This window comes from Protopterus annectens, chromosome 7.part1 (genome assembly GCF_019279795.1).
Source record: "Protopterus annectens isolate FY-2018-M chromosome 7.part1, PAN1.0, whole genome shotgun sequence".
In the NCBI taxonomy this organism is placed as follows: Eukaryota; Metazoa; Chordata; order Ceratodontiformes; family Protopteridae; genus Protopterus; species Protopterus annectens.
This window is the reverse complement of record NC_056740.1, coordinates 338,903,042-338,928,699: the sequence shown is the minus strand read 5'-3', so window position 1 is coordinate 338,928,699 and position 25,658 is coordinate 338,903,042. Positions and strand designations below refer to the sequence as shown.

The 25,658-nt window shown below is 42.3% G+C and overlaps 1 protein-coding gene across 2 annotated transcripts in view; it reads left to right on the top strand.

The window, feature by feature from the left end:
• Nucleotides 1–25,658, top strand: part of APPL1 (adaptor protein, phosphotyrosine interacting with PH domain and leucine zipper 1) — a 1,282,591-nt gene that overhangs the window by 1,239,087 nt on the left and 17,846 nt on the right. The window contains exon 21 of one of the 2 annotated variants that reach the window (XM_044078765.1): nt 3,437–3,526. The exons of the other annotated variant lie outside the window; for it this stretch is intronic. Within the exon in view, the coding sequence (XP_043934700.1) occupies nt 3,437–3,526 (90 nt within the window). The remainder of the gene's footprint in view (nt 1–3,436; nt 3,527–25,658) is intronic. 2 annotated transcript variants of the gene reach the window in all.

Sequence of the window (25,658 nt, the reverse complement as noted above, 5' to 3'; positions counted from 1 at the left end):
AGCAAAGTTCTTCATTAGCACTCTTCAAGAAAAATCTTGATGAGTGGATGGGAAATAGGAAATACACCCCGGGGATCACTTCTGTGTCTCTGCTCGACAGTGACATGGGAAATAACTTTTTTAGGTGGCGTAAGCCAGGGAACCTTGTTGGCTAGGCTTACGTAGGCCCTTGGGCCGATAGCCTAGTACCTACCTATGAACCTATGAGTCAGCCAATCCTGAACGCTTTTTAATGCAGTACTGGCTTTTAATAGCATGCATTTACATTGTGCATTTATAGGGTGTTCTCAGTGGTGCAGCAGTTAGCACTTTCACCTCACAGCAAGAGATTCTCGATTCGATTCTCACCTGGGGTGCCTTCTGTGTGGTTTCTGCATGTCCTTCCCGCAGTCATGTGGGTTTCCTCCGGTGCTCCAGTTTCCTCCCACTATCCAAAGACATGCAGTACGTAGATGGGACACTTACAATTGGACTTGGGTGAGCGTATGTGTGCGTGAGTGGTATGAATGAACTACCACTGCAGGGGGCTCGAGATGATTGTCACTGCTGAAGTGACACCCCAATCCCATGTGAAAATGGGGAAAGGGGTTGAGGATGGATGGATGGATTGCATTTAGAGTTAAGCCTGACCGCGTTAGCATTCTGTGTGTGGTCTGGACTGTAGCAGTTACAGTTGCAGCACTTTAAAAGTAAAAAAAAAAAAAAAAAAATCTTTCTTTCTTTTTTTTAACTAAAACCTGAGCACTGTAGTGCTCTGTGCAGACAAGATGTAAACTGTTGCAATTGTCTGCTACATTTGTAGCAGGTAGGTTGCTAACATTTTTTTTAAAACTAAAACATATAAGAGCTGTAGCACTCCATGAAGACAGCGTATAAACTGTAGCGATTGTTTGCTACAGTTTAAGAAGAAGAAATTATCATTTTTTAATAAAATAAAGGAGGGTTGAGTACTGGGCACAGAACCAGGACCTGAATGGCTGGGGCAGGAGGGAAAGGTGTGTGATATGCAGCTTGACCATCTGGTTGGTGGACCAGTAGCAGGGGCGTACTTCTTTTGTTTGCTCTTCAGTGGAAGAGCTGGGGGGGTCATATATCTAATGTAATAAGGCAATCACTTACATGTATCAGTTTATTTTAATGAATTGCTTTATTTTTGCTGTTTACGTGGAGAGCTGAGTGGGTGGGGAGCAGGTTCATAGTACTGGCCCAGGGCACTGGTTGAACCAGCCACGCTTCTGGTTAGATATATTATCCAGATCCAGGGCCTTGTCTGGGGCTACAATCCTGAATGATATCCTGTCATGATGTCACTTAAATATGGAAGTAGCTAAGAATTCTCACCCATTATTTGAAACAAATGGACAGAAAAGATTATCAGGATACTGTAGTTATATACTTACCGCAACACTGGATCCTTTCATTGGTCCAATGCATGCCTCCCACCTCCAATTGTCACGTATTGAGTACCTGGCAGACTGGCCAGATGTTTGGCTGAGCTGCTCTGTCAGTAATATTCCTTTTCTATAGCAGACAAACTTGATCTGACTCATACTTTGTCCATATAATTTTTAATATAGCACTAAATATGTTTTCATAAACAAACCCTTCCTTCAGCCATTTATTCAGTACGTTACAAAATATTCTCTTTGTCAATCCGTTAATTTCTTGTACATTCCATACCCTACAACATTTGGGCCTGATTCTAACTCCTCATTTACTTTTCTAAGTACTTTATCCAGTTCATCAATAGTAATGTCTTTTTCAAATTCTTCCTCAACTCGTTCTTCAATTTTTTTTTTTTTTACTTTCCATTCTGTCTTATTTTCCTTCGTTTTACTTGTATACATATTTTCTGCATGCTCTATTACAATACCGTCATTTAAAATCTATGTAAGGCAGTTTCCAGGAATCAAATTAGACTTAATGAAATATCTTGTTTCCTCTCACTTCTCCATTAGTCTGTTCTGTACTGTAGTGTTAAATCTGCTGGATGGATGCACCCACCCCCACCCCCACAGGGCTTGTACTGCTGAAGGTGAAACTAAGTTAACACTTCAGCAGTGTAAAATCTCCCTGGAAAAGCTATAAAATTCCATAAGATTAAAATCAAATGCTGTGATGTTCAGTGCATCAAGTATTTAGAATTCAAAGACCTTGTCTTTGTATCCAGAAACATTCTACCTCATTGATCGTTTTTCATGCTGAGACTGTAATATACTTATCATCCTCCAAAAGGGCCTCATAGAAACAGACAGCTGGTGCCAGAGCCATGGCCTCAAGCTAAACGCCAAAAAGTGTATAGTCATCCCCTTTGGCAAAAACAAAGTGCCCACAAATTACCACATAGGTGGTAATCCATTAAGTACAGAAGAAGTAATTAGGGACCTGGGGACCCAAGTTGATAGCAATCTCTCATTTGACAACCACGTGGCCAAAGTGGTTAGAAAAACATTTTATATAGCCCACCTAATCATGAAGGGATTCACATCTAGATCAGGGGAGGTCACTGTGCCTCTTTACTCATCTCTCATCAGGCCCATAATTGAGTACAATGCCCCTTTTGGGATGTACCTTACCAGACACCTGCAGCAACTGGAAAGACCCCAAAAGTACCTCACCAAGAGGATCAAAGGGCTCAAAGAGATGTCATATGCTGCCCGGTTAAAGAAACTCCAGCTCTACTCAGTGGCATACCGCCTGCTCAGAGGCGATCTGTACCTGACGTATAAAGCCATGTCCAACCCGGAATTAATGGACATGCTGCACCTCAGAAAATCCAAATCCCATCGAGCTACGCACTTGAAAGACTTGAACCTCAGCACTGAAATAAATAGGACATGCTGGAGGGACAGATTCATAACCCAGAGGCTCCCTTCACTCTGGAATAAAATCCCAGTCCAGGTTAGGCAGAGTCCCTCATTGACTCTCTTCAAGAGGAATCTTGATGAGTGGATGCGAGATCGTAGGTTTACCCCGGGTATCACTTCTGTGTCACTGTTAGACAGAGGCACAGTATATTAACCTCGAAAAAGGGCATAGCAAAATTAATTTTAAATGGGTGGCGAAAACCAAACACACTCTGGCTAGGCTTATAAATGCCCTAGGGCAGATAGCGTAGTATGAACCTATGAACCTATGACATAGTCCACTTAATAAAACTATTTCTTTTAGTAAACTGATTATTGGTCATTGAGTTTGTCGGATTACCTTATTAGAATCATAATACACCTGTATTCTATCTTTTTATTTTACATTTTCAGAAAATGATTGTTGGCTCTTCACTGTTCCCATGATACACCCGAAATCCATAACAGTGAACACTGTATAGTCAGCAGTTAGTTTCAAGAACTTCTGTTAGTCCATGCCATAGGGAATGCTATACCATTATATTTTATACAGTTTGCTAGCTTAAGTAATATTTTTAATACATTTTCAGGATCGTAAAACATCTGAAAAACAAAAAGAAGTTGACAAAGAGAAGGAAAGACAGCAGAAGGAACTGAATAAACAGAAACAGATTGAAAAGGTAGGCCGAGTGAAAACAGTAGTGTACTTTGGCTTGTTCAAAATCACGTCCTGACAATTTATACTATTGCTTAATCCTCTGAGCATCTTTAATTGTTTTGATTTGATACTTGGGTTGGTGGGCCTGTCTAATAACCCTTTTGAGCTACAGGCCATACAGAGCATAGTAAACGTAATAAGGGTTTAAAAGTTAAAGGTGCCCAGTGCTTCCGTGGGGCATGTTAAGTCTAAGTACAATGAAAGTAGCATTAAAAAGGTATGGGTACCGTGAGCAATAGAATAAATCATTATGGTAGCTGCATACATATTTACAGATATTAGTAGATTTGGCTTCTTACTAATGTGTTGGTTGCTGTCATTTGTATTTTGCTCTGACGACGCTTTTAGAATTGATTTATGTCATCCTGGTTCTCTTAAGTCATTTGCAGGCTGGTAATTCTTTAAGATTTTGAATAAGTTCTTAAAGTAAGGCACCACAGTGATGCATTTATAAGCATTGTTACCTCTTCCATAGATTCTTTGTTCCACTTCCAAACTGGGGCAGTCTCCCATAGTTGTCTCATCTAGCACCCATTGCCACTCCATGATGTTGTGTTCCTGAACTCTAAGTTGAAGAACAAAGAAAAAAAGGTCTGTTTCGATTCTGGGCTCTAGAGCGACATAGCCAACTTCATTCTTCCCCTCAAATCCAACTTGAGGAGCAAAAGAAAAGTCTTTTATACTTTAAAAAAGTATAGCGGACCATTTGCTTTGTTTGTAGCAAGTAGCTTACTATAACCTATTCCACACATGAAATGCTGAAGCACGCTCTTCAGTCATGGCAGCAAAAGCCATATTGATGAATTCATTTCCATACTGGAAAGTATCCCTTCTGCACTACTGCCCACTGGCCCCAACACCTTGCATGTGGGGTAACTGCCTCATCGTGCAGCCCTAGCTGCACTTCTGAGCTGTGATACCTTATCTGCAGTTTGCATGTAACCTCTTTAGCCACATGAGCTTCTGCTGTTTCTTCCCACATGCCAAAGACACCTAGGCGTACGTATGATCTAGCCAAGCTGAGACAGCACCTAGGTGTTTGTGCATTGTATGTGTAAGTGTTTGTGTGCACTGTAATGGATTACTGCTCTCAAATCTGGTTCATGCCTTGGGCCATCTGTTTGCAGGAATAGGCTTCAGCTTAGCATGATCCTGAATTTAGTAAAATGGGTACTGAAAATAGGTGGACGTGCCTTGAAAAGAATAGAATTTAAGTCATGCTGTAGAGTGTGTCAGGAAAATATGTTTCAGTAAGCTTTGCTTTTTTTTTCTTATCTGAGTAGAAATAATGGCAAGTGAAGGTTTGGCACACTTTAAACCAGGAAGAATGATGTATAGTGTCAAATGTTAACATTATTGTTGTTGCCCGGTGACCTAGTCAGCAAGGTAATGAAAAGGCAGGATAAAAACTATGCAGACAAAAATATTTGTTAAATGTGAACATAAGTTATAATAAGAATGAGTAATAAAAAAGGAGAGAGAGATTGCTGATCCTAGTGAGACTCCGAGCAGTTTCAAGTAATATCATGTGAGTCTGCCAATGTTTATTTTTAAACACTATGATCTGAAAACCTGTCCATGTGTTAGGAAAATGTGTTCTTCTCTCGGACACCTTACAGGTAGCTCTTAATACAACTAGATCAGCAATGTATAGAGTACCTAGTAATCTAGCGTAGTCAAAGACTGTACTGTTTATACAGAGAACCACCGGGAAAACTGGGTCCTAAGATGAGCTTTTGAAAAGTCACAGAGTTGAAGTATACCAGGTCAAGCGGACATAGAGACAAAGTAGCTACATAGGAGGAGAGGCAGTTTCTAATGTACTTAACAGATCCTTCAAGTCGAACCAAGAGAAGATATTGATTAACCATATTGAATGTTATCATAGGATCTTTGCTGCAGAAATTATAAATCGGAATGATTTGGAATATCAGGTATCATCAGCCATGAGACTGAATGACTGAATGTTTTAAGCTGCGGTCATTGAGGAAAGTCCAGCTAGAAAACAGCCTGCAACTCATACTTTTAACTGATTTCCTTTTGCCACACAGAAATGCTTTTGTTGAGTCATCATTTCTATTTCCTTCAGTCTTGGCATTGCCAGTATGCATTTTAATACACAACTCTGTGTGTGTGTGTGTGTGTGTGTGTGTGTGTCTTTTGTGTGTCTGCGTGTGTGTGTGTGTGTGTGTGTGTGTGTGTGTGTGTGTGTGTGTGTGTGTGTGTGTGTGTGTGCGTTTGCATGTGTATGTTATGTGTGTGGTTGCAGTGTACTCTGCTGAATGCATGTTTTGTCAACAGAGCATATTGCTGTCAGTTTAAATTGAGTTGCTTTTGTCGACTTCCTAGAATACTGAATGGCCAGCCTGTCGAGTCCTGCTGTGATATGTGAGCTGGGCTTGTATGGAAGTAAGTGGGGATTTGTTTAATGCTGATGATTTTGGAAGTACTGAAAGCTTCAACATTAGCAGTAGGAGCATATGCAAGTGTTTACAAGTTGGGATTATATTTAGAGCTAGGAAAATAGATATTATTTCATGTGTTTGTGCTTTTTTATGCAATGAGAGCATGTGTAACAGTGTTTCCTGTTTAGAGTTAGCGTAATGCCTAGGTAAGGTGTTAGTTTTAATGTTTTGTGTGTGTCTGAGTGTCTCATAGAGTGGTACTTGTGTAGCCCCCCCCCCTTTGCATCCTAACTCATGTGTGCTAACTCTAATACTGCTGCTGGCCCTACCACCAGTCCTGCATATTACCTAATTGATAACCCTTTCCCATTCAAATTATGACTGAAGGGTTTGTTCAGTGTTTTTCTTAGTAGTCATAGGGGGAGAGTGGTTGTGATCAGAGTAGTTTTTCATCTTGTTTTTTTTTTTTTTTTTTTTTTCGTTTTTATGTATTTTGACATGCAGAAGTTGATATAATATGCTTTGATGTTATTGCAGATTTTTTTTTATTTTCATTTGGTTACTGGAAGGGTCCAACTGGGTCATACAAGACCCTGTTTTCAGTGGAGGCGTGGGAAGAAAAGTTCCATAAACTTGCTTAGTGAAAGAAAAACTTTAAAAAAGAGTTAGACACTTTCTGACTACAAGCAGTATTTGAAATGTAGAAATTACAGAGTCAACATGGACTGGATGGTATGATAAATAAAAGTAATTAATATCCACAGCTACAGCAGCACACATAAGAGTAACCATCAACTGAAGATAAAATGCATCTATTTTGAATAGGGTGGCAATGCAGTAACACAAGGAGACAATCAGAAAACAAATTTGTATCATTAGTTGCTGTAAAAATCTCAAAAGTAATATTAAGTGAGAAAAGTGTATCCACTATAAATAGGCTAGCGTAAGTGGTCACATAAGAAAATGTTAGGTAAATCAGTATCAGCATACATATTTGTTGGATGGGATGAAAAGGTACATCAGCTATAATAAGGGGGCAAGAAATAAGGAATAAGGAAAGACTGGGTTAAGCAGTGGGAAAGAGGTATTGTACTGAAATATAAGAGTGGTTAAAACTCAAAATTATATAATATAGGTTTGGGGTTTGTGTGACATAGTAGGTTTCAAGTAAGGAAGAGTCAAAAAGGGTATTTTAGTGAAGGAGTAGTACTATGGGTAAGCCAGGTGTGGGAAGGCGGGAATGGGAGTACAAGAAGAAAGAGAGTCAGTGTTGACAGAGGTCCAAAGTTACTGAAATGTGTAAAGATTAAAAATGGATGGACTCTCTTTTTCATTGTCTATCATCTGTCTATCTATATAGATTGATAGATCACGCATGCACCACTCATGCGGTAGTCCTTATTACTGGGGTGTCAGCAGTAGGAAGGCCCGATTTCCACAGGTGGGTGTCTGTCCCTTAGGGACATCAGGCTTTTCCTGGTATAATGTTGATGCCATTGCACTATTTTAGATCTTTCTTGTCATGTTTCACAGTATGTGAAACATTTGTCCATTTGCAGTCTAGTGTTGTTAAGCCTACTCCAGAGCTCAGTCCAGTAAATACCCCACTGAAGAAGTTTTCTTGCAGTCATTAGTATATTGCCTAGTTGTATTCTAGATTGTGCAGTCAAAAGTCGAATTAGGCATCCATTTATTATTTAGAGCATGTCCACCCACAGGAAAGAAAATAGGTGTTCTTGCACCACACAAATCCCACACAAAGACTTTCACAACTTATGCATTGTCTAAGTGCAGAGTACAATTGTAGAGTCTTGTCAGAGGTCTACACCAAAATCTCCTAAGAGAATGGAGTGTTCCTTGCAAAACTTTTAGGCCAGAGAACATAACTTATAAAACCATGATAACTTTGGATGTCCCACTTAAGAAATTATTATAAAATTGAGTTGTGGGGAAGACGGTCAACGACTTAAGTGAAGCAATGTCAGTGTCTGATGTCCCCGCTTAGCTCAAGGCTGTAACCCAACCCTGGAGTCTTGGGGATCTGAATATTTGGAGGCCATAGTGTTAATGATCATGGCATGTTCCACCAGCTAGCACAGTGGTGTAGCAGGATAAAGCCCTGTTTATGGGCCAGGTGACCTGGGTTTGATTGGCTAATTGAGCATCTAAGGCATTGGGAGGGATAGAGGAATGTGTATGCGTATCCCTGGGGGGGGGGGGGTGCGTAGGTGCTCCCCCATATGTTCCCTATCATTTTGGTAAGTTGTGGGAGTGGTGGTCTGAGGAGCCAGTCACCAGTCCCAGACCTCCAAGGTGGCAAGCTTAACATAGGATGGCCACCTGGAGATCCCTGCAGTTACCTGGGCATCAGATAGATAGTCCTCACTCCTCTCCCAGAGTGTTTCCCACTTATGGAGATCCTTAGCTCAAGGGTTCCTTCAAGTCTTGCACATCCTGCCTGCCTGCAGCCAAGTTCAGGTCAGTCCTGAGTGTCTGGTGTCCCCCCTGCCAATTGAAAGAGGAACCCTCCACAGAGAAAGATGATAACTTTTCAGAGTCTGAGGGGAAATAATTGGATTATGATATGACACAGACACCAATAATAACATATTCTCTGCATCACACACAGTGAAAACCTCAGTGTTTACTGAAATAGGTTACAATGAGAGGCTAGCCTATGCAGAAAGTATCTGTAAATGAAAGTGTCATCTTTCTTTTAAAGAAAACATAAGTTATGTATAAAGGCTATTGTTCAGAACTGACAAAATAATAGTTCTCAGTCAAATTTATTTTATTTTTTTTATTTTACATTTGTTAACCGGGGATGTCTGACTGAGCCGAAAAGGCCCTTTTTCAGCAGAGGCCTGGGGAGAAAAGCTCCACAAAGAAAAATTACAGACACATTTAGTTATTTAGACATAATCAGTATACACACAAATTACAAGAGACATGTTTTTACAGTGGTATGCGGCACAAACAGTTACAGTGGAGAGAACAATCAAAAAAATATTAATTTTAAAAATAAAGGTAAGTAATAGATTTGTGGTGTACAGCTGAACTTTGGAATGTAGGTAGAATACATACATAGTACACAGGTACAGTACATACATTGTAGATTAGCCAGTGTTTGTGAGTAAGATTGAAAAACTATTATCAATTGCTCTAGATTTAGTATGTATATGTTATCCGCTTTCACTAGCCTGGGGAGCATTCATGGCACTACCAACTTTGTTTGAGATGTTGCCTGATGAGGTCTTTAAAGGAGGCTTTCGATGATGTGTTTTTAATGCTAGTAGGGACAGAGTTCCATTTTGTAGTCACTGAACTACTATATAGTGCATCTCCAAAGCTATTGTAGCTGTTGGTGACTTCTAGTAGTAGTTTGCTTGATGATCTAAGAGGCCTTTTGGCTGAGTGATTTTGTACTAGGTTTTTGAGGCAGGACAATTATTGGGGAGGTAATAGATAGAATGACAGAGGCAGAGCTGATTGTAGGTTAGGAGGTTGGGCAGTTCAAGCCAGTGGAGCTGTCTCAAAGCAGTACAGTGATGAGTTCTATATGAGCAATTTGCAGCAAAGCGGGCAAATGAGTAGACAAAGGCTTGAGAAGGTAAATGAATCATCACTGTATAGGAAAGTGCAAAAAAAGTGAAAGATGTATAATATATCAGCATGCATGTCAGCTTAACCTGCCTTCTGCAGTACATACCATAATGTTGGTGTTCCCTGTACCAGCTCATCCATGAAGGGGAGGGGGACACATTTCTCCATTTCAAAGAAACTGTGTATCTTGAATGTAGAGATTAGTATTTCAGGTTCCCTAAAATAATCAGCTTAACACACAAAACAAGTAACAGTGTGATTTTTGCATTATCTTCATGCAGTTGTCCACAGCATGGAAGTCAGGAATTGCAATGTGTGACACCCAGTCCACCCTACCCACCGTCAAATGGACCATTAGAGAGTACTATCCAAACAGTGAAAAATCTCATCAGAAATAACTTTAGCAAAAGCTGTGAGGCTTGTCATCTTGTGCTGTGGAATATGGGAATATTCCATCAAAAATGACTGGTTCTCTTACAAGCTCATGTATGTTGGGGCAGAAGGCTGAAAGCAGACTTCCTACTTTAGCTAAATTACCAGTGCCTGAAAATCACTAGAATGTAAAAAAAAATGCTGAATCAAATTCAGCAGACACAGAAATGTTGTAATGCTAGAAACTGTAGAACACTATCATATTTGCAGCCAGGAGATCAAATATGAAAGTCATGGGACATTGTGTAGCTAGAATCTGAAATAGTTGGTCAAGGCCAAACCAAGATTTTGTATTGTTCATGGAAAAGATGGAAGGCTGCATCATAGGAATCACAGACATTTGTGCAAGACATTTAAATTGAAATCCAATTAAGAAGCACAGCCAGAATTGTTACAGCAGGCATTGTTGAAAGAAAAGAGGCTTTTAGAACTATGGTAGTAAAGAGGTACAGAGACACCTGAAATTGTCTATCCAAGTAAAGTTGGTGTGTTGTAGAAACTATCCCAAAATGAAGATCAGATATCCAGAGACGGTACTCCTGTTATTTTTTGTTTTTCAGATTTGGACCATGATAAAAGCCAGACAGCTTTATGGACAGTTGAAGTCTTAATAGTGAGGCTGAGGACAGAAGGATGCATTTGTTAAGATGTCTTTTGAAATGTATGCAAAAGTATTATTTGATGTAAAAAAAAAAAAACCCTGATGTGTTGACAGCAAATCCTGGATCCTAGATGTGTGATAAAAAAATACCTGCTACATTGGCTAGCTACAGGTGCTCCCCTACTTACACCCTTTCATCTTACGAACTTTCAGACTTATGAACAAACTTGTCTGAAGTTTGACTGCCGCGGTGAAAGAGGTGGCATTTAGTGGTCAGTCTTCAGCAAGTAAACAAGCACAGCATACTGTACTTGTCTCTGTGAGACACGACTTGTCTCTCTGCGACATGACTTACTATCCTGAACAGTAGTACTGTACCCCAAACATGTTGCTGCGCTGTGGTTATTTTTACAACCTTAATACAGTAATACCCTAACATGCCTCCAAAGCATGAGAGAGAAGCCAATAGTAGTGGTGGTGAATTTAAGAAGTGACGCCGTATCACCATGGAAACTAAGGTGGGTATTATAAAGTGAAGCGAATCTGGTGAGAAAACTGCAAGCATAGTGGGTTCACTTGGAATTAATCGTTTGACTGTTTCAACAATTGTAAAAGACAAAGAATGCATTATGCAACATGTGAAATATCAATGTATTCTATGATAATTAGTAAGAGATGAAATGCAGTGATTGAAGAAATGGGAAAACTATTGAGTATGTGGATTGAAGAGCAGTATCAGTGCCACACACCTGTAAGTCTTAACCTAATTTAGCAGAAGGCCATGAGTCTGTTAAAAGATTTAAAGAATAAACATGGTGACAGTGAGAATGTTGGCGAAGAAACATTTACAGCTAGCTATGGTTGGTTCCATAGATTTAAGACTCACTCAAACTTGCCCAACATAGAGGTGTGTGGAGAGGCTGCCAGTGCAGGCATGGTAGCGACAAAGGTATTTCCCAAGGTATTGTCGGCAATTATTTATGATGGAGGTTACCTACAAGAGCAGATTTTCAGTGTTGACTGGAAGAAGATGCCTGAATGTACATACATTGAGAAGGAAGAGAAGTAAATGCGTGGGTTTAACGCCTCAAAGGACAGATTTACACATCTGTTCAGTGGAAATGCTGCTGGTGACTGCAAAATTAAACCTGTGTTAGTCTATCATTCTGAAAACCCCAGGACCCTCAAGGGTGTGTTGTCAGAGCTTCACTTCCTGTTCTGTGGAAGTCTGACCATAAAGCATGGATGACAAAACCTCTTTTTGAAGATTGTCTTTTCCATTTCTTTCACCTGAGATGGAAAAGTACTGCTGCAACAGAAACCTGCCCTTCAAGATCCTGCTTGTCCTAGACAATGCCTCAGGTCATCCACCATTCCTAGATAATTTTCACAACAACATCAGGGTGATGTACCTGCCTCTCAGTATCATCTCTGTCTTTCAGCCGATGGATCAGGGTGCCATAGCATGGCGCAGTAAAATGGGGTTCTAATTACAATAAAATATAGCAAGATAATTCTTAGCACTATTGGGTATGAGTGAGGTGCCATCCAGAACCAGCATAAATAGTACAGTTAACAGTTGATTTATCATAGTTATTGCTGGTCCAGAGGTTATCATTTGATTTACAGTTGATCAGGAAATGTTACAAGTCTTGGTTGATACAGCACAGTCACAAAGCACACTCAGCAAATTAAGACTACTTCCTGTCTTAGCAAAAGGAGTCCCAAAGTTACAGATGCTGAGCCCGTAAGGCAGGCATCAGCCTAATCAAATGTTCTTGTTATAGGTGGCTCCATTGTAAGACATGCAGACATGCCTCTTACCAGGCTGAGCAAGGAAAGACTGACTGTTAGTTGCTTGTCTGGGGCCAGAATCTGTCAGATCACACATGCACTCAAATCCTTGAGCAAAAGTACTAGCATGACCCTGTCACAGTTTGTGCCAGTATCAGTGACATGAGGTATACCTCCCCGGTGAAGCTCTCAGGCTCTGTCTAAGGCATATATGAGCCTATCGTCAAGTAGCATTCTACCTTCTCCAAGAATAATGCCACAATATGAGCGAAAACGTATTGACTTTAGTAATTGCCTTAGTTTTTGGTGTCATTCAAAGAGGGTCCAATATTTGTGTGCCTGAGAAGATATGACTAACAGACCACGCTGCTTTGCCAGGGATGGCCTGCATCCGTTGGGTTTTGAATACTGTCAAAGACATTGTCCACCCCCATGGTGCCTTTTTTAGGCAGTGCCAACCTCACAAACCTACCAATGTAACAAAACAAGCAAAGGAAATGTTTAGATGTTACCGATCAATGCTAGGAGCCTAAAGAAGAAACTGCACTCCTTACAAGCCCTTCTCACCCTGGCGGACATTGACATATGTGTAGTGATGAAGACATGGTTTAAAATAGCAGAGAAAACTCCAGCTGTGCAGGACTATGACACTTTCCACATATTTAAGACCAACTACTGTGCAGGAGGGAGAAAAAGGTGGCGGTGTCTGTCTACATACAAAAGAGACTCGTATCAAGGATAGTAAACCAGCATGATGCACTAGAGCGTATGTTCAAATAACCATCAAAAGGAGCCCCATGCCATATATTAGCTAACTATTGAACTCCTTTTATGAGACGACACCTATCTACAGGAACTAGAATCACTCAGTATTAAACCCAATACCATTTTTCTGGGTGATCTAAACTATCCAAATATAGACTGGGAAATATACACCACCACTAGTGCACAAGCACAGGGACTCCTGGACTTTGTCATATGCCCTGGAACCATTAATCAAAGTACCCATAAGGGAATGGCATCTTGGATCAGTTCCCTATTATATCAGTGAACACTTAAAATAGCGAATGCTGTTTGATCGACCTTTTTAAATCAAAACCACGAAATCCCGAACACACGGAACAGCGATTTTTTTTCCCGGGGGAAAAAAATCACTGGGCTGTTTTCCGGACTTTGCCATTTCCTCCACTGTGGTTGGTGCGATCTTGGAGTTGGTATATTTAAGTAGGGGGGTGTGAGGGGCAAAGCCTCCCCCCCATTTTATTTTGTGTCTGTTTTTTTTTTTTTTTTTAAGGGTCGATTATATAGCGTTCGCTATTTTAAGCGTTTGCTGTTATAATATAGACCCCTTGGATCTTGTCCATACTAATGTGAGAGCATCTTACACCATCTCTTGCATATTTTCATCAATTGTTAGGTCTGATCATAAAGCAGTCGCCTTCAAAATAAAACTGAAACCAGAGATCCCTTCCACTCAAGGTACCTTTAGAAACTTCTTTAAGACAAACTACTGACTCCTAAGTGATTTATTAGCAAGCTTCAAATTCCCACCATACCCACTTAAATGCTACTGAATATGTAGAAATATACATTACCACACTATATCAACATGTAAACAGTTGCACAGATTTAGCTGTACCCCACAGGAACAAGTGCAGGGCAAACCCCAGAAGCAAACACATATGGTGGATCCTTCATATCAACAAGCTTTATAATAAAAGTAAAAGAAGCTTGACTAAAGGTAAGGAGAGTAATTCCCAGAATGTTAGAGCCCTTGTCACTGAAACAAACAACTCAGGAGCTTAATAAAATCCACCAAAGCCAAGTATGAGACTAAACTAGCTACCCAAGCCAATCACAAGCCATTTTTAGTTAAGTTTGTAATCTCAAAAACATAAAAATTGCGCTGAGCTGATTATGAGCAATGTTACCTATACTGAAGCCAATGATATAGCAAACTTACTGGTTGATAAATTTAGCTAACTTTACTCCTCTCTCCCCTCCATCTGTCCCTAAAGATGTACCTGAAATTGGCCCACATCCAGCTATCATACAAGACCAAGTCTTAAAAGTGCAATCAAAAGGTAAAAGTACTGCATTGATAAATCCTGACTATCCTTGGATGCATCTTGAATAACACAAAGCACAATTTAGCCATCCCCCTAAAATCACTGTTCAATCTCAGCCGCTTTACAGGTTTGGTACCCAGTGACTGGAGAACAACTACAGTCGTACTGCATAAGGGAGGACCTTCCACAGACCCAGGCTGTTACAGACCCATACGTTTGGTCACATTCATATGCAAATCCAAGGAAAGTCTTATCATGGAACTAATCAGTCAGGACATAGGAAACTTCTAATTACTGGACCCATCTCAGTTTGGATTCTTTAAGAGCAGGTCATGCTTACTCAACCTAGTGGATTGTTTTTGAAAAAGTCTCCAAAGCAATAGATGAAGGCAAAACAGTACACACCGCTTACCTCGACCTGGCCAAAGCTTTTGACATAATTCCCCACCCAGGCATTTTACAAAAGCTAAATAAACTAGGAATAACCCCCTGTGTCACCCACTGTCTTGCTAGCTGGGTCACAGATAGGACACAGATAATCAAAATACGGGAATTTACCTCCACAAAGAGACCGGTCACCAGTGGAGTCCTCCAGGGTTCTATGCTGGGACATCTCCTGTTTGGCATCTACTTTTCTGAAGTAAAAGTCAATACCAAAGGGCTCTGGCCGACTAAGTTTGTAGATGACTGGAAGCTAGGAGCAGTCACGGAATCCCCAAATGACTTGCTTATCCGGCAGGAAGGCTTGTTTCGCATAAATAACTGGTGCCAAGCTCACAGACTAAAACTAAATGCCAGAAATGCATTATTGTATCCTTTGGGAAGCCATCTACCCAGGGAAACTACCACATTGATAATATACCCCTAGGAATTGACCCATTTGTTCAGAATTTGGGAACTTATGTGGACAGTAACGTAACTTTTGACCAACATATGCCCATTGTTGTAAGAGACTATATTGTGCATATTATAAACAAAGGGATTGTGTCTTGATTTGGGGATGTCATTTCCCTCCTTTACTCAGCCTTCATTAGGCCAGTCATTGAATATAATTCCCCCTTTGGCACATCTGTCCAGACACATGCAAAAATCGGACTGCCCAGAGACATACCTTACTAAAAGGATATGAGGCCTAAACAACAAGTCCTTCATGGATCGACTCAAAGCCCTGTCACTATATTTGTTATCCTATAGACTGCTAAGAGGTCAACTGTGTCTAGCATACAAGACATCCTCTGACCCATTGCTGATGGATTTACTGCACATTAGTAAGGCAAATGGCATTACTAATACTTGGTCTAGGGATCTAAACCTCTTCTGCAACATCAAAAGAATGGCTTGGAGGGACAGGTATATGTCACAGAGGATACCAAGCATGGGATGGGTAAGGCCAGTCTGTAGCAACATGGGATAGGTTATTTCAAGCACAAAAAAAGGGAAGAGGGCATTCTGAGTAATTCACAGAATATTCTTGGTTTCTCAGTTTAATGTTTCTACGTGTGGTGGATCTTATATGTTTCATTGGTCAGTACTTTAGAGTGATAATGCCATGTGCTGCGTTTATGACATCACCTGCCTCCCTGAAGTGTTGGGTGCTATACATTGTACTCATCTAACAACATAGGCCCCACATGACTCGCAGTCACAAAGGTTCATGAATAAGTAGGGCTTCAACTCTGTGAACTGCCAGGTAGGGCATGACACATATGGGATCATAATCAGCATATCCGCACAGCACCCGGGCAATTCACATGACTCACATTTCTGGCACACACACCACCTCCTACCTACTGAAGTTCCACAGGGCCATCTAGTTGGTAAGTCTAGCCACTGTCACTGTTCTTCCTGTAATTGGCTGTAGTTGCAGTGTGTCCATATGCAGTGAACCTGTGTGTTGTACTGTGTAGTAGATGATGCTAGATACCAGCTGGATCCCTGGCTGATGGCAAATGGAACCCACAGATTATGGCCAATCACTAGTACACCACACAAGCACAAACCCACAACATTGCAGGGTGTGTTTTGCCTGCTCTCAGCCCCCTTGCCTTTACACTGCAATATGATTCTACAATAGCATGCAGGATTCATAGGTTCATAGATTAGTGCTAAGCTAACTGCCCTTGCAAGCCATTTTAAGCCTAGACAATTATCCCTTGTGAGAATCAAACCTTGCACCATGTGTTTGTAAGGCAAACACCTTAACCATTAGGCCACCCTCCCAACCCCTGTTGGATGTGGTTAGGCTGCTACTTGCTGTACAATAATGACAATGAGGAAACAGGCTGGGCTGTCCCAAGATGCCCTTATAGTCACGCTGTGCACATGTACACAGGACACATGCTGGGCAGTCGCAAGATGTCCTTACAATCAGCCTGTGCACATATACACAGGAGACAGGCTCTGCTGTCCCAGGATGCCCTTACAATTAGGCTGGACACATGTACATAGGAGACAGGCTGGGCAGTCCTAGGATGTCCTTACACTCAGGCTGTGCACATGTACACAGGAGACAGGCTGGGCAGTCCCAGGATGCCCTTACAGTCAGGCTGTGCACATGTACACAGGAGACAGCCTAGGCAGTCCCAGGATGCCATTACAGTCAGGCTGGGCACATGTACACAGGAGACAGGCTGGGCTGTCCCAGGATGCCCTTACAGTCATGCTGTGCACATGTACACAGGAGACAAGCTGGGCAGACCCAGGATGCCCTTACAATCAGGCTGTGCACATGTACACAGGAGACAGGCTGGGCAGTCCCAGGATGCCCTTACAGTCAGGCTGTGCGCATGTACACAGGAAACAGGCTGAGCAGTCCCAGGATGCCTTTACAGTCAGGCTGTGCGCATGTACACAGGAGACAGGCTGGGCAGTCCCAGGATGCCCTTACTGTCAGGCTGTGCACTTGTACACAGGAGACAGGCTGGGCAGTCCCAGGATGCCCTTACAGTCAGGCTGTGCCCATGTACACAGGAGACAGCCTGGGCAGTCCCAGGATGCCTTTACAGTCAGGCTGTGCACATGTATACAGCAGACAGCCTGGCCAGTCCCAGGATGCCCTTACAGTCAGGCTGTGCACATGTACACAGGAGACAGCCTGGGCAGTCCCAGGATGCCTTTACAGTTAGGCTGTGCACATGTACAGCAGAGACAGGCTGGGCAGTCCCAGGATGCCCTTACTGTCAGGCTGTGCACATGTGCACAGGAGACAGACTGGGCAATCCCAAGATGCCCTTACATTTAGGCTGTGCACATGTATACAGGAGACAGGCTGGTCAGTCCCAGGATGCCCTTAAAGTCAAGCTGTGCACATGTACACAGGAGACAGGCTGGTCAGTCCCAGGATGCCCTTACAGTCAGGCTGTGCACATGTACACAGGAGACAGGCTGGGCTGTCCCAGGATGCCCTTACTGTCAGGCTATGCACATGTACACAGGATACAGGCTGGGCTGTCCTAGGATGCCCTTACAGTCAGGCTGTGCACATGTACACAGGAGACAGGCTGGGCTGTCCCAGGATGCCCTTACAGTCGTGCTGTGCACATGTACACAGGAGATGAGCTGGGCTGTCTCAGGATGCCCTTACAGTCAGGCTGTCCACATGTACACAGGAGACAGGCTGGGCAGTCCCAGGATGCCCTTTCAGTCAGGCTGTGCACATGTACACAGGAGACAGGCTGGGCTGTCCCAGGATGCCCTTACAGTCAGGCTATGCACATGTACACAGGAGACAGGCTGGGCAGTCCTAGAATGCCCTTACATTCAGGCTGTGCACATGTACACAGGAGACATGCTGGGCAGTCGCAGGATGTCCTTACAGTCAGGCTGTGCACATATACAAAGGAGACAGGCTGGGCAGTCCCAGGATGCCCTTACAGTCAGGCTGTAAACATGTACGCAGGAGACAGGCTGGGCAGTCCCAGAATGCCCTTACAGTCAAGCTGTGCACATGTACACAAGAGACTGGCGGGGCAGTCCCAGGGTGCCCTTACAGTCAGGCTGTGCACATGTATACATTAGACAGGCTGGGCAGTCTCAAGATGCCCTTACAGTCAGGCTGTGCACATGTACACAGGAGACAGGCTGGGCAGTCTCAGGATGCCCTTGCAGTCAGGCTGTGCACATGTACACAGTAGACAGGATGGGCAGTCCCAGGATGCCGTCACAATCAGGTTTTACACAGGAGACAGGTTGGGCTGTCCCAGGATGCCCTTATAGTCATGCTGTGCACATGTACACAGGAGACAAGCTGGGCAGTCTCAGGATGCCCTTACAGTCAGGCTGTGCACATGTACACAGGAGACAAGCTGGGCAGTCCCAGGATGCCCTTACAGTTGGGCTGTGCACATGTACACAGGAGACAGGCTGGGCAGTCGGGCAGTCCCAGGTTGCCCTTACAGTCGTGCTGTACACATGTACACAGGAGACAGGCTGGGCAGTCACAGGATGCCTTTACAGTCATGCTGTTCACATGTACACAGGAGACAGGCTGGGCAGTCCAAGGATGCCCTTACAGTCAGGCTGTGCACATGTACACAGCCAACAAGCAAAAGAGCATCATCATATTTGTCCTACGAGAGAGTGGTGTGCAGCAGCCACAAATAGCCACATAGCCACCTCCAGACAGCAGAGGACACAGTATGTAGCAGAAAGGATGAAGTGGCAGTTTCTAGTCCTGAAGTATGAGACGTGATGAACACATGGTGACTGTGCAGTGTCACATACAACAAGTGTGACGCATGTAGTATAAATATCAGGTTCTGCTGCTGCTGGTCAGTGCATAATCAAGTTGTACTGCATATGACTTTCCCCCATTTACCACACAGGAGAGAGAGTGGAGTAGGTCACAGTCAGCATTGTGTGCCTAAGTGAATAAGCTCAAAATGACATGTCTGTCTAGAAACCCTGGATGGGAGGCATATCTGAGACAGGAGTCTCAATGCGATAGGTATTCTGTCTTGTATGCAGTTTTCTTTTGTGGTGAGGTTGATGTTCCAACTGTTTGACCATGTCCTGGTGTAGAGGTAAGAGACCCAAGGTGACAGATACACTGCATCATAGACGGTGTCCTCCTGTGATGTGTTTAGACCTGGATGAAGTCTGCACTTGATGTAACCTGCATGACCATCCCAGTGCATACTCTCTGGCCTAAGATGATGTTAGTAGTGAGTTTGGTGATTATGACACTGACAGTCCTCCATATGGAAATGGATGTGGAATTGGTGTGTGTCATCATAAAGGTTATCAGACCATTCATCACTGTATTCCTGGCCTCCATGTTTTCATAGATGCCATGCACACAGTAGTGGTCTTCCTGGGCTGGGTTTCAGTGAATTGTGCCTAGATGATACTACAGCACATTTGCTGATTGATTTGGAGAATTTCATGCATCTTGGGCCCACCTGTGACATGCACTGGAATTAGGAAACCTGTAAGGCTGAATATTGGTGGATATACCCACTTCAGATACTCCATGCATATCTGCAGGGAAAGCAGCAGTTGGTATCACTTTAGTAACTACCAGTGACATGGCCCTGCCATAGTATGGTGGGGGGAAAACGTGTGTACACATATAGTTACTGTGCTCACATACATTAAACAAGTGATAACAGTATTGTTACAGTGACAAGTATGCACAAAGACTGGTTGACCTGATATTTTTGGCTACCTTGTTGCCAGTTTCTTCGACAAACATGAAACACATGTAGGCACTCACATTCCTGTTGCTAGCCTTTTGTAATGTGAATTCCAGTGGGGAGATGCTAATTCTTAAGAAGGTTGAAACAGCTCACTGTAGATTTTCAGAGTGCTGTGCATCTCCTCAGATTGCCTTTTTATTCAAATAAAGCTGCTGTTTTTCCTAAAAGTGCTGTTCAGATATAGCCTCCCAGATCTTCACAATGTAGAACAGAACATGGCAGCAAGTTTAAAACTATGTGCATGGCAGGTAAAGCAAATTAGTTCAGAAGGCATGAATGTCTGTGAATTGCTATATTTTGCTCCATACACCTCCTGCAATGTAAGGCACAGCTGTCTTTCTATGCTTACCTTTCACAACTTATGAGTACAAGTTCATAGTGAAGACTTGTGTTTGTGGGAGTCAAGTTACTTCATAGGGAGCCTTGCTGCAGAATTCACACTCTGCTATGATTCATATGTTCCCATTTTGCTCCTCATGAAAGTGACACCACTTTCAGAGGTAGGTCAGGAGAATATCAGCTTCTGCCAGTGCCCATCAAGGCACATGCTTGGTGGATGAAAGAGAGCAAGCACTGCTTCATAATTAGATATATTAATCTGAGTTCATAGTTTGTATTCATGTGAGATTGTGCAATGCAAAGCATAGCCACCCTGTGGTTTATATCTTGAGCTTCTGTGATTGAATTTCACGACACATATCTTTCTACTTGTGTAGTTTCAGTACACGGCTAGACCCACTTACATAATTGTTGTTCATCTCATTATATCCACTAAAGCTCAGCTGGTTGCGCATGACCACTGCATGTTTCTGTTTGGATGCTCAGCATATTTCTGAACCTTTTTACCGCAATTAATCTGGACAAAACCTGAAGTAATGAGGGTGGAGGGGGGCAAAGGCCCCAAAACAGGGACAAATTTTAAATAATGCTCTTAGAAAATGGTTAGAGTAACATGATTTGAAGGCTATTATGCCGAGGCGCTAAGCTGGATTAAAATTTTCTGTGGAACTGGCGTTGTTTTTTGGCTGGTGCCATTTTCCTTTTGTTGTTTGTAACATGATTTGTGTTTGCATGCATTTTCTGAAAGATATGAAGTCTGTAACTCAAATGTATGTCATTATTTAGTGACTTCAGACTTCAGAAAACCACACATTTTGAGGAACAGTCCAAAAATATTAGACAAAAATCTTGACATTCTGCAAAAGTCTAGACAGTTGGGAGGTGTGATGCTCAATGTAGCCCCTGTAATGCTGCATTGCGCTGCTTAGTTGCACAAAGCATACGTAGAATAACAGCCTATCTCTGCAAATCCTCAACTGTGTATGTATTGTAAAGTTTGCGCACTTTTCAATATTATTAATGTTGTGTCTCTTAGTACACCAACCATAAACTGTAAGCCATTCACAAGGTTTATGTTTCTTCTTCTGTACTGCAAAACCTATATGTCTTTATTTCCAACTTTTGTTTACATTTTGTGAACCATGTCATACATAGTTTACAGTCGTGTCCTGGCATTATAATTTTTTCATCTTTTGATTTAAGTCACTCCGTAGTTATTCATACATCAAATCTTAATCATCTTTGTTGATTAAGCAGTACTTTGTGTTTGCTACTATATATTGTTTTTTGTTATTTTTATCTGGTAACAGTCTTTGTATTCCTTCTGTGGGGGAGAGGGACATCATCAATTAGACCCAGGATGTGAAATGTGTTTGATCTGAAGCTAGGAGGTTGTAAAATGTACCTTGAATTTGTACTTGGTGTAAAATGTTATTTGTTTCTCTGAGTCAGTAAACCAGAGGCTATAATAAAGTAGTTAATTGCTGTTCAGAAAGGCAGCTGGCCAGAGCTCGAAAAACGAAGTGATAAATTATTTGAAGCTGAAGCACTACTCAGCTCGTCTTACTTGGATAGCCTGGTATACACATCTGTCTAAGTTTCTGTGAAAAGTGCATCTGGCTGATTAATGCTTTTACTAACTTCAAACAGTCAGGACAATATTTCTTTAAGTTAAGAGTCATCTAGGTTTGTTCAACTATAGGTTAGATTTTTCTTTAAATATTATATAACTAATTATTGGTTTTGTATTAATTGTCTGTTGCCTTGATGTCTGAAAATGTGCAACAATGTTTTGATTTCTTTATTGTTTAAATGATGTTTTAAGTGTTCACTTGTAAAATCTTGTGAATGAGTAATGTCTGATGAGAAGGTATTATTTATTTACTGTTGTAAGCTGTCAAGCTGCAGTATCCATCTCTAATGAGAGATCTCTTGGGCACATTACTAGTTATTTTAAAAGTTTATGTTTGGGCAAATCAAGTGTGGTACATTAGCTGATCTGTTAGGTCTCTAGCCCAGTAATCTAGGAGGCAGTGCTGCTTTTCCAGGAAAGAGCTGTGAGGAATTGGATAATTCTTCCAGCAATCCTTGGAATTTTGTGCATGAAAATAATTTAGTTTAAAGACAGTTTCTGAGGGTATGGGGCACTGAAAGACACCGTGGGTCACAGTGATTCAGCTTTGTAAGTGGTCAGTGTGTAGTCCTAGTCTGGATGTGGAAGTTGGAAATCCATACCCAGGGCAGCAGTGTATATTCCCTATATGCACTTTGAGCCAGGTTGCATTTGATGAATTGGTTATTTAGTCAGACTTGTGTGCACTCTTTTTTAACCTGTTAGGTGCCAGTGTTCTGACTCAAGAGACTATCCCAATGATAGCAATTAGACCTCAGTGAAGCAGTGGAATGGATCTAAGGATCAAAAATACAGAAATCACGGAAACAAAGATGCAGGTCCCACTCAAAAATTCCACTCAAAAGTTTACTGGATACTGGTAACAAAGAAAATGAATAACACCATTAACGCTGTTCAGTTACACAATAAGCGTTTTCGTCTGTGTTTAAACCAGACTTCATCAGAAGTCATTTTCTTTGTTACCAGTATCCAATAAACTTTTGAGTGGAACTTTTGAGTGGGACCTGCATCTTCGTTTCTGTGATTTTTGGTTTATTGGTTTCTTGTGGAATCCACTTATTTTTGGTTATATTGATCTAAGGATCATAGCTCCTGTCTCTCACATCCCAAGATGGTGTAATGGATGGAAGTGGTGGGATTCAACTCCCTCCCCATCAGTGCCAGGTGGGTTGTCACGTATTGGTGACAATGCTCTATCTGTCACACTGACAGTAAACATTTGTTTGATTATAGGTTCATAGGTTCATACTAGGCTATCTGCCCTAGGGCATTTATAAGCCTAGCCAGAATGTGTTTGGCTTTTGCCACCCATTTTAAATTTATTTTGCTATGCCCTTTTTCGAGGTTAGTATACTGTGCCTCTGTCTAACAGTGACACAGAAGTGATACCCGGGGTAAACCTACAATCTCCCATCCACTCATCAAGATTCCTCTTGAAGAGAGTCAATGAGGGACTCTGCCTAACCTGGACTGGGATTTTATTCCAGAGTGAAGGGAGCCTCTGGGTTATGAATCTGTCCCTTCAGCATGTCCTATTTATTTCAGTGCTGAGGTTCAAGTCTCTCGAGCGCGTAGCTCGATGGGATTTGGATTTTCTGAGGTGCAACATGTCCATTAATTCCGGTTGGACATGGCTTTATACGTCAGGCACAGATCGCCTCTGAACAGGCGGTATGCCACTGAGTAGAGCTGTAGTTTCTTTAACTGGGCAGCATATGGCATCTGTTTGAGCCCTTTGATCCTCTTGGTGAGGTACTTTTGGGGTCTTTCCAGTTGCTGCAGGTGTCTGGTAAGGTACATCCCAAAAGGGGCATTGTATTCAATTATGGGCCTGATAAGGGATGAGTAAAGAGGCACGATGACCTCCCCTGATCTAGATGTGAATCCCTTCATGATTAGGTGGGCTATATAAAATGTTTTTCTAACCACTTTGGCCACGTGGTTGTCAAATGAGAGATTGCTATCAACTTGGGTCCCCAGGTCCCTAATTACTTCTTCTGTACTTAATGGATTACCACCTATGTGGTAATTTGTGGGCACTTTGTTTTTGCCAAAGGGGATGACTATACACTTTTTGGCATTTAGCTTGAGGCCATGGCTCTGGCACTTGTCTGTTTCTATGAGGCCCTTTTGGAGGATGCTTGTGTCGGCTGGAGAGTCGATTATGGCGCCCAGTTTGCAGTCATCTGCGAACTTGGTCAGCCACAGTCCTTCCGTGTTGGCCTGTACCTCCGAGAAATATATACCGAACAAGAGAGGTCCCAGGACTGAGCCTTGTGGGACACCACTTGTAACTGGTTTGGAGTCTGACATGGCTCCAGCAATTCTAACCATGTGGGTTCTGTCCTTGAGCCAGTTTGCAATCCATCTAGTGACATAGGGGTTTATATTTAAGCTGGTGAGCTTATCTATAATGCCCGAGTGAGGTATTGTATCAAAGGCTTTTGCGAGGTCCAGGTAGGCTGTGTGGACCACCTTCCCCTCGTCAATGGCCTTGGTGACTGTTTCAAAGAAATCAACCAGGTTTAAGAGGCAGGATCTGCCCTTAACAAAGCCGAACTGGGTAGGATCCAGTGTTTGTAGGTCCCCAATATCTTTATTTATGAGGTCCATGATGATCCTTTCCATAGCTTTGCAGACCAAGCTAGTCAGGCTTATGGGGCGATAGTTTCCAGGATCCGTTGAGGCACCACCTTTATGGAGAGGGGCCACTGTTGCTGTACGCCACTCTTTGGGCACATATCCTGTAGTAAGGCTGAGATTGAACAGTAGTTTTATGTTTGGGTTTAGCTCTTCTTGGAGTTCATATAGGACGCAGCCCAGGACACCATCTGGTCCCATTGATGCTGTGTTTTTTGCTTTGGAGAGGGCGGCTCTTACCTGAGCATCTGAGATGCAGGGGGGCAGCACTCTGCTGGGATAGATATTTGCCCTTTTGGTGGGGAGCGGGGGGAGAAGTTTGCGCTGAACCTGTCAGCTAGGATGTTGGCAATGTCTGTGGGTTCGGTGTATTTTTTGTCATTTTGGACTAATTCTGAGCATATCTGGGAATTACCACCCAGGTTCCTAACATAACTAAAGAAAGCCTTGTGATTATCCTTCGTGTCCTGTGCAATTTTTCTCTCGAAACTGGCCTTAGACATTTTTATGTGTGCCCATAGTTTTTTTGCTAATACTGATCAGTGATGCCTTCCCTTTTTGGGATTTTGCTCTACCATTTAGTAGCTTCCTCCTTCTGTTGTATAGTTTGTTTATGGCTGGGGTCCAATGGACAGGACGTCTGCCTTTGGAGGATTGGGTCTTGGTTTTATTTGGGATTGCATGATCCATGCATTCCTGAAGGTGTTCATAGAATGCATTTATAAAGGATTCTGCGGTCTGGGCCGTATTTTCCACAGGCCCGGGGGCTTTGAAGGATTCCACCTCAGTTTTGAGGAGTGTGAAATTTGCTTTAGAGAAGTTTTTCACTGTGGTTTTCTGGGCAGGGGGTGGGGTTGGGATGTGAATATCCAGTGAGATTAG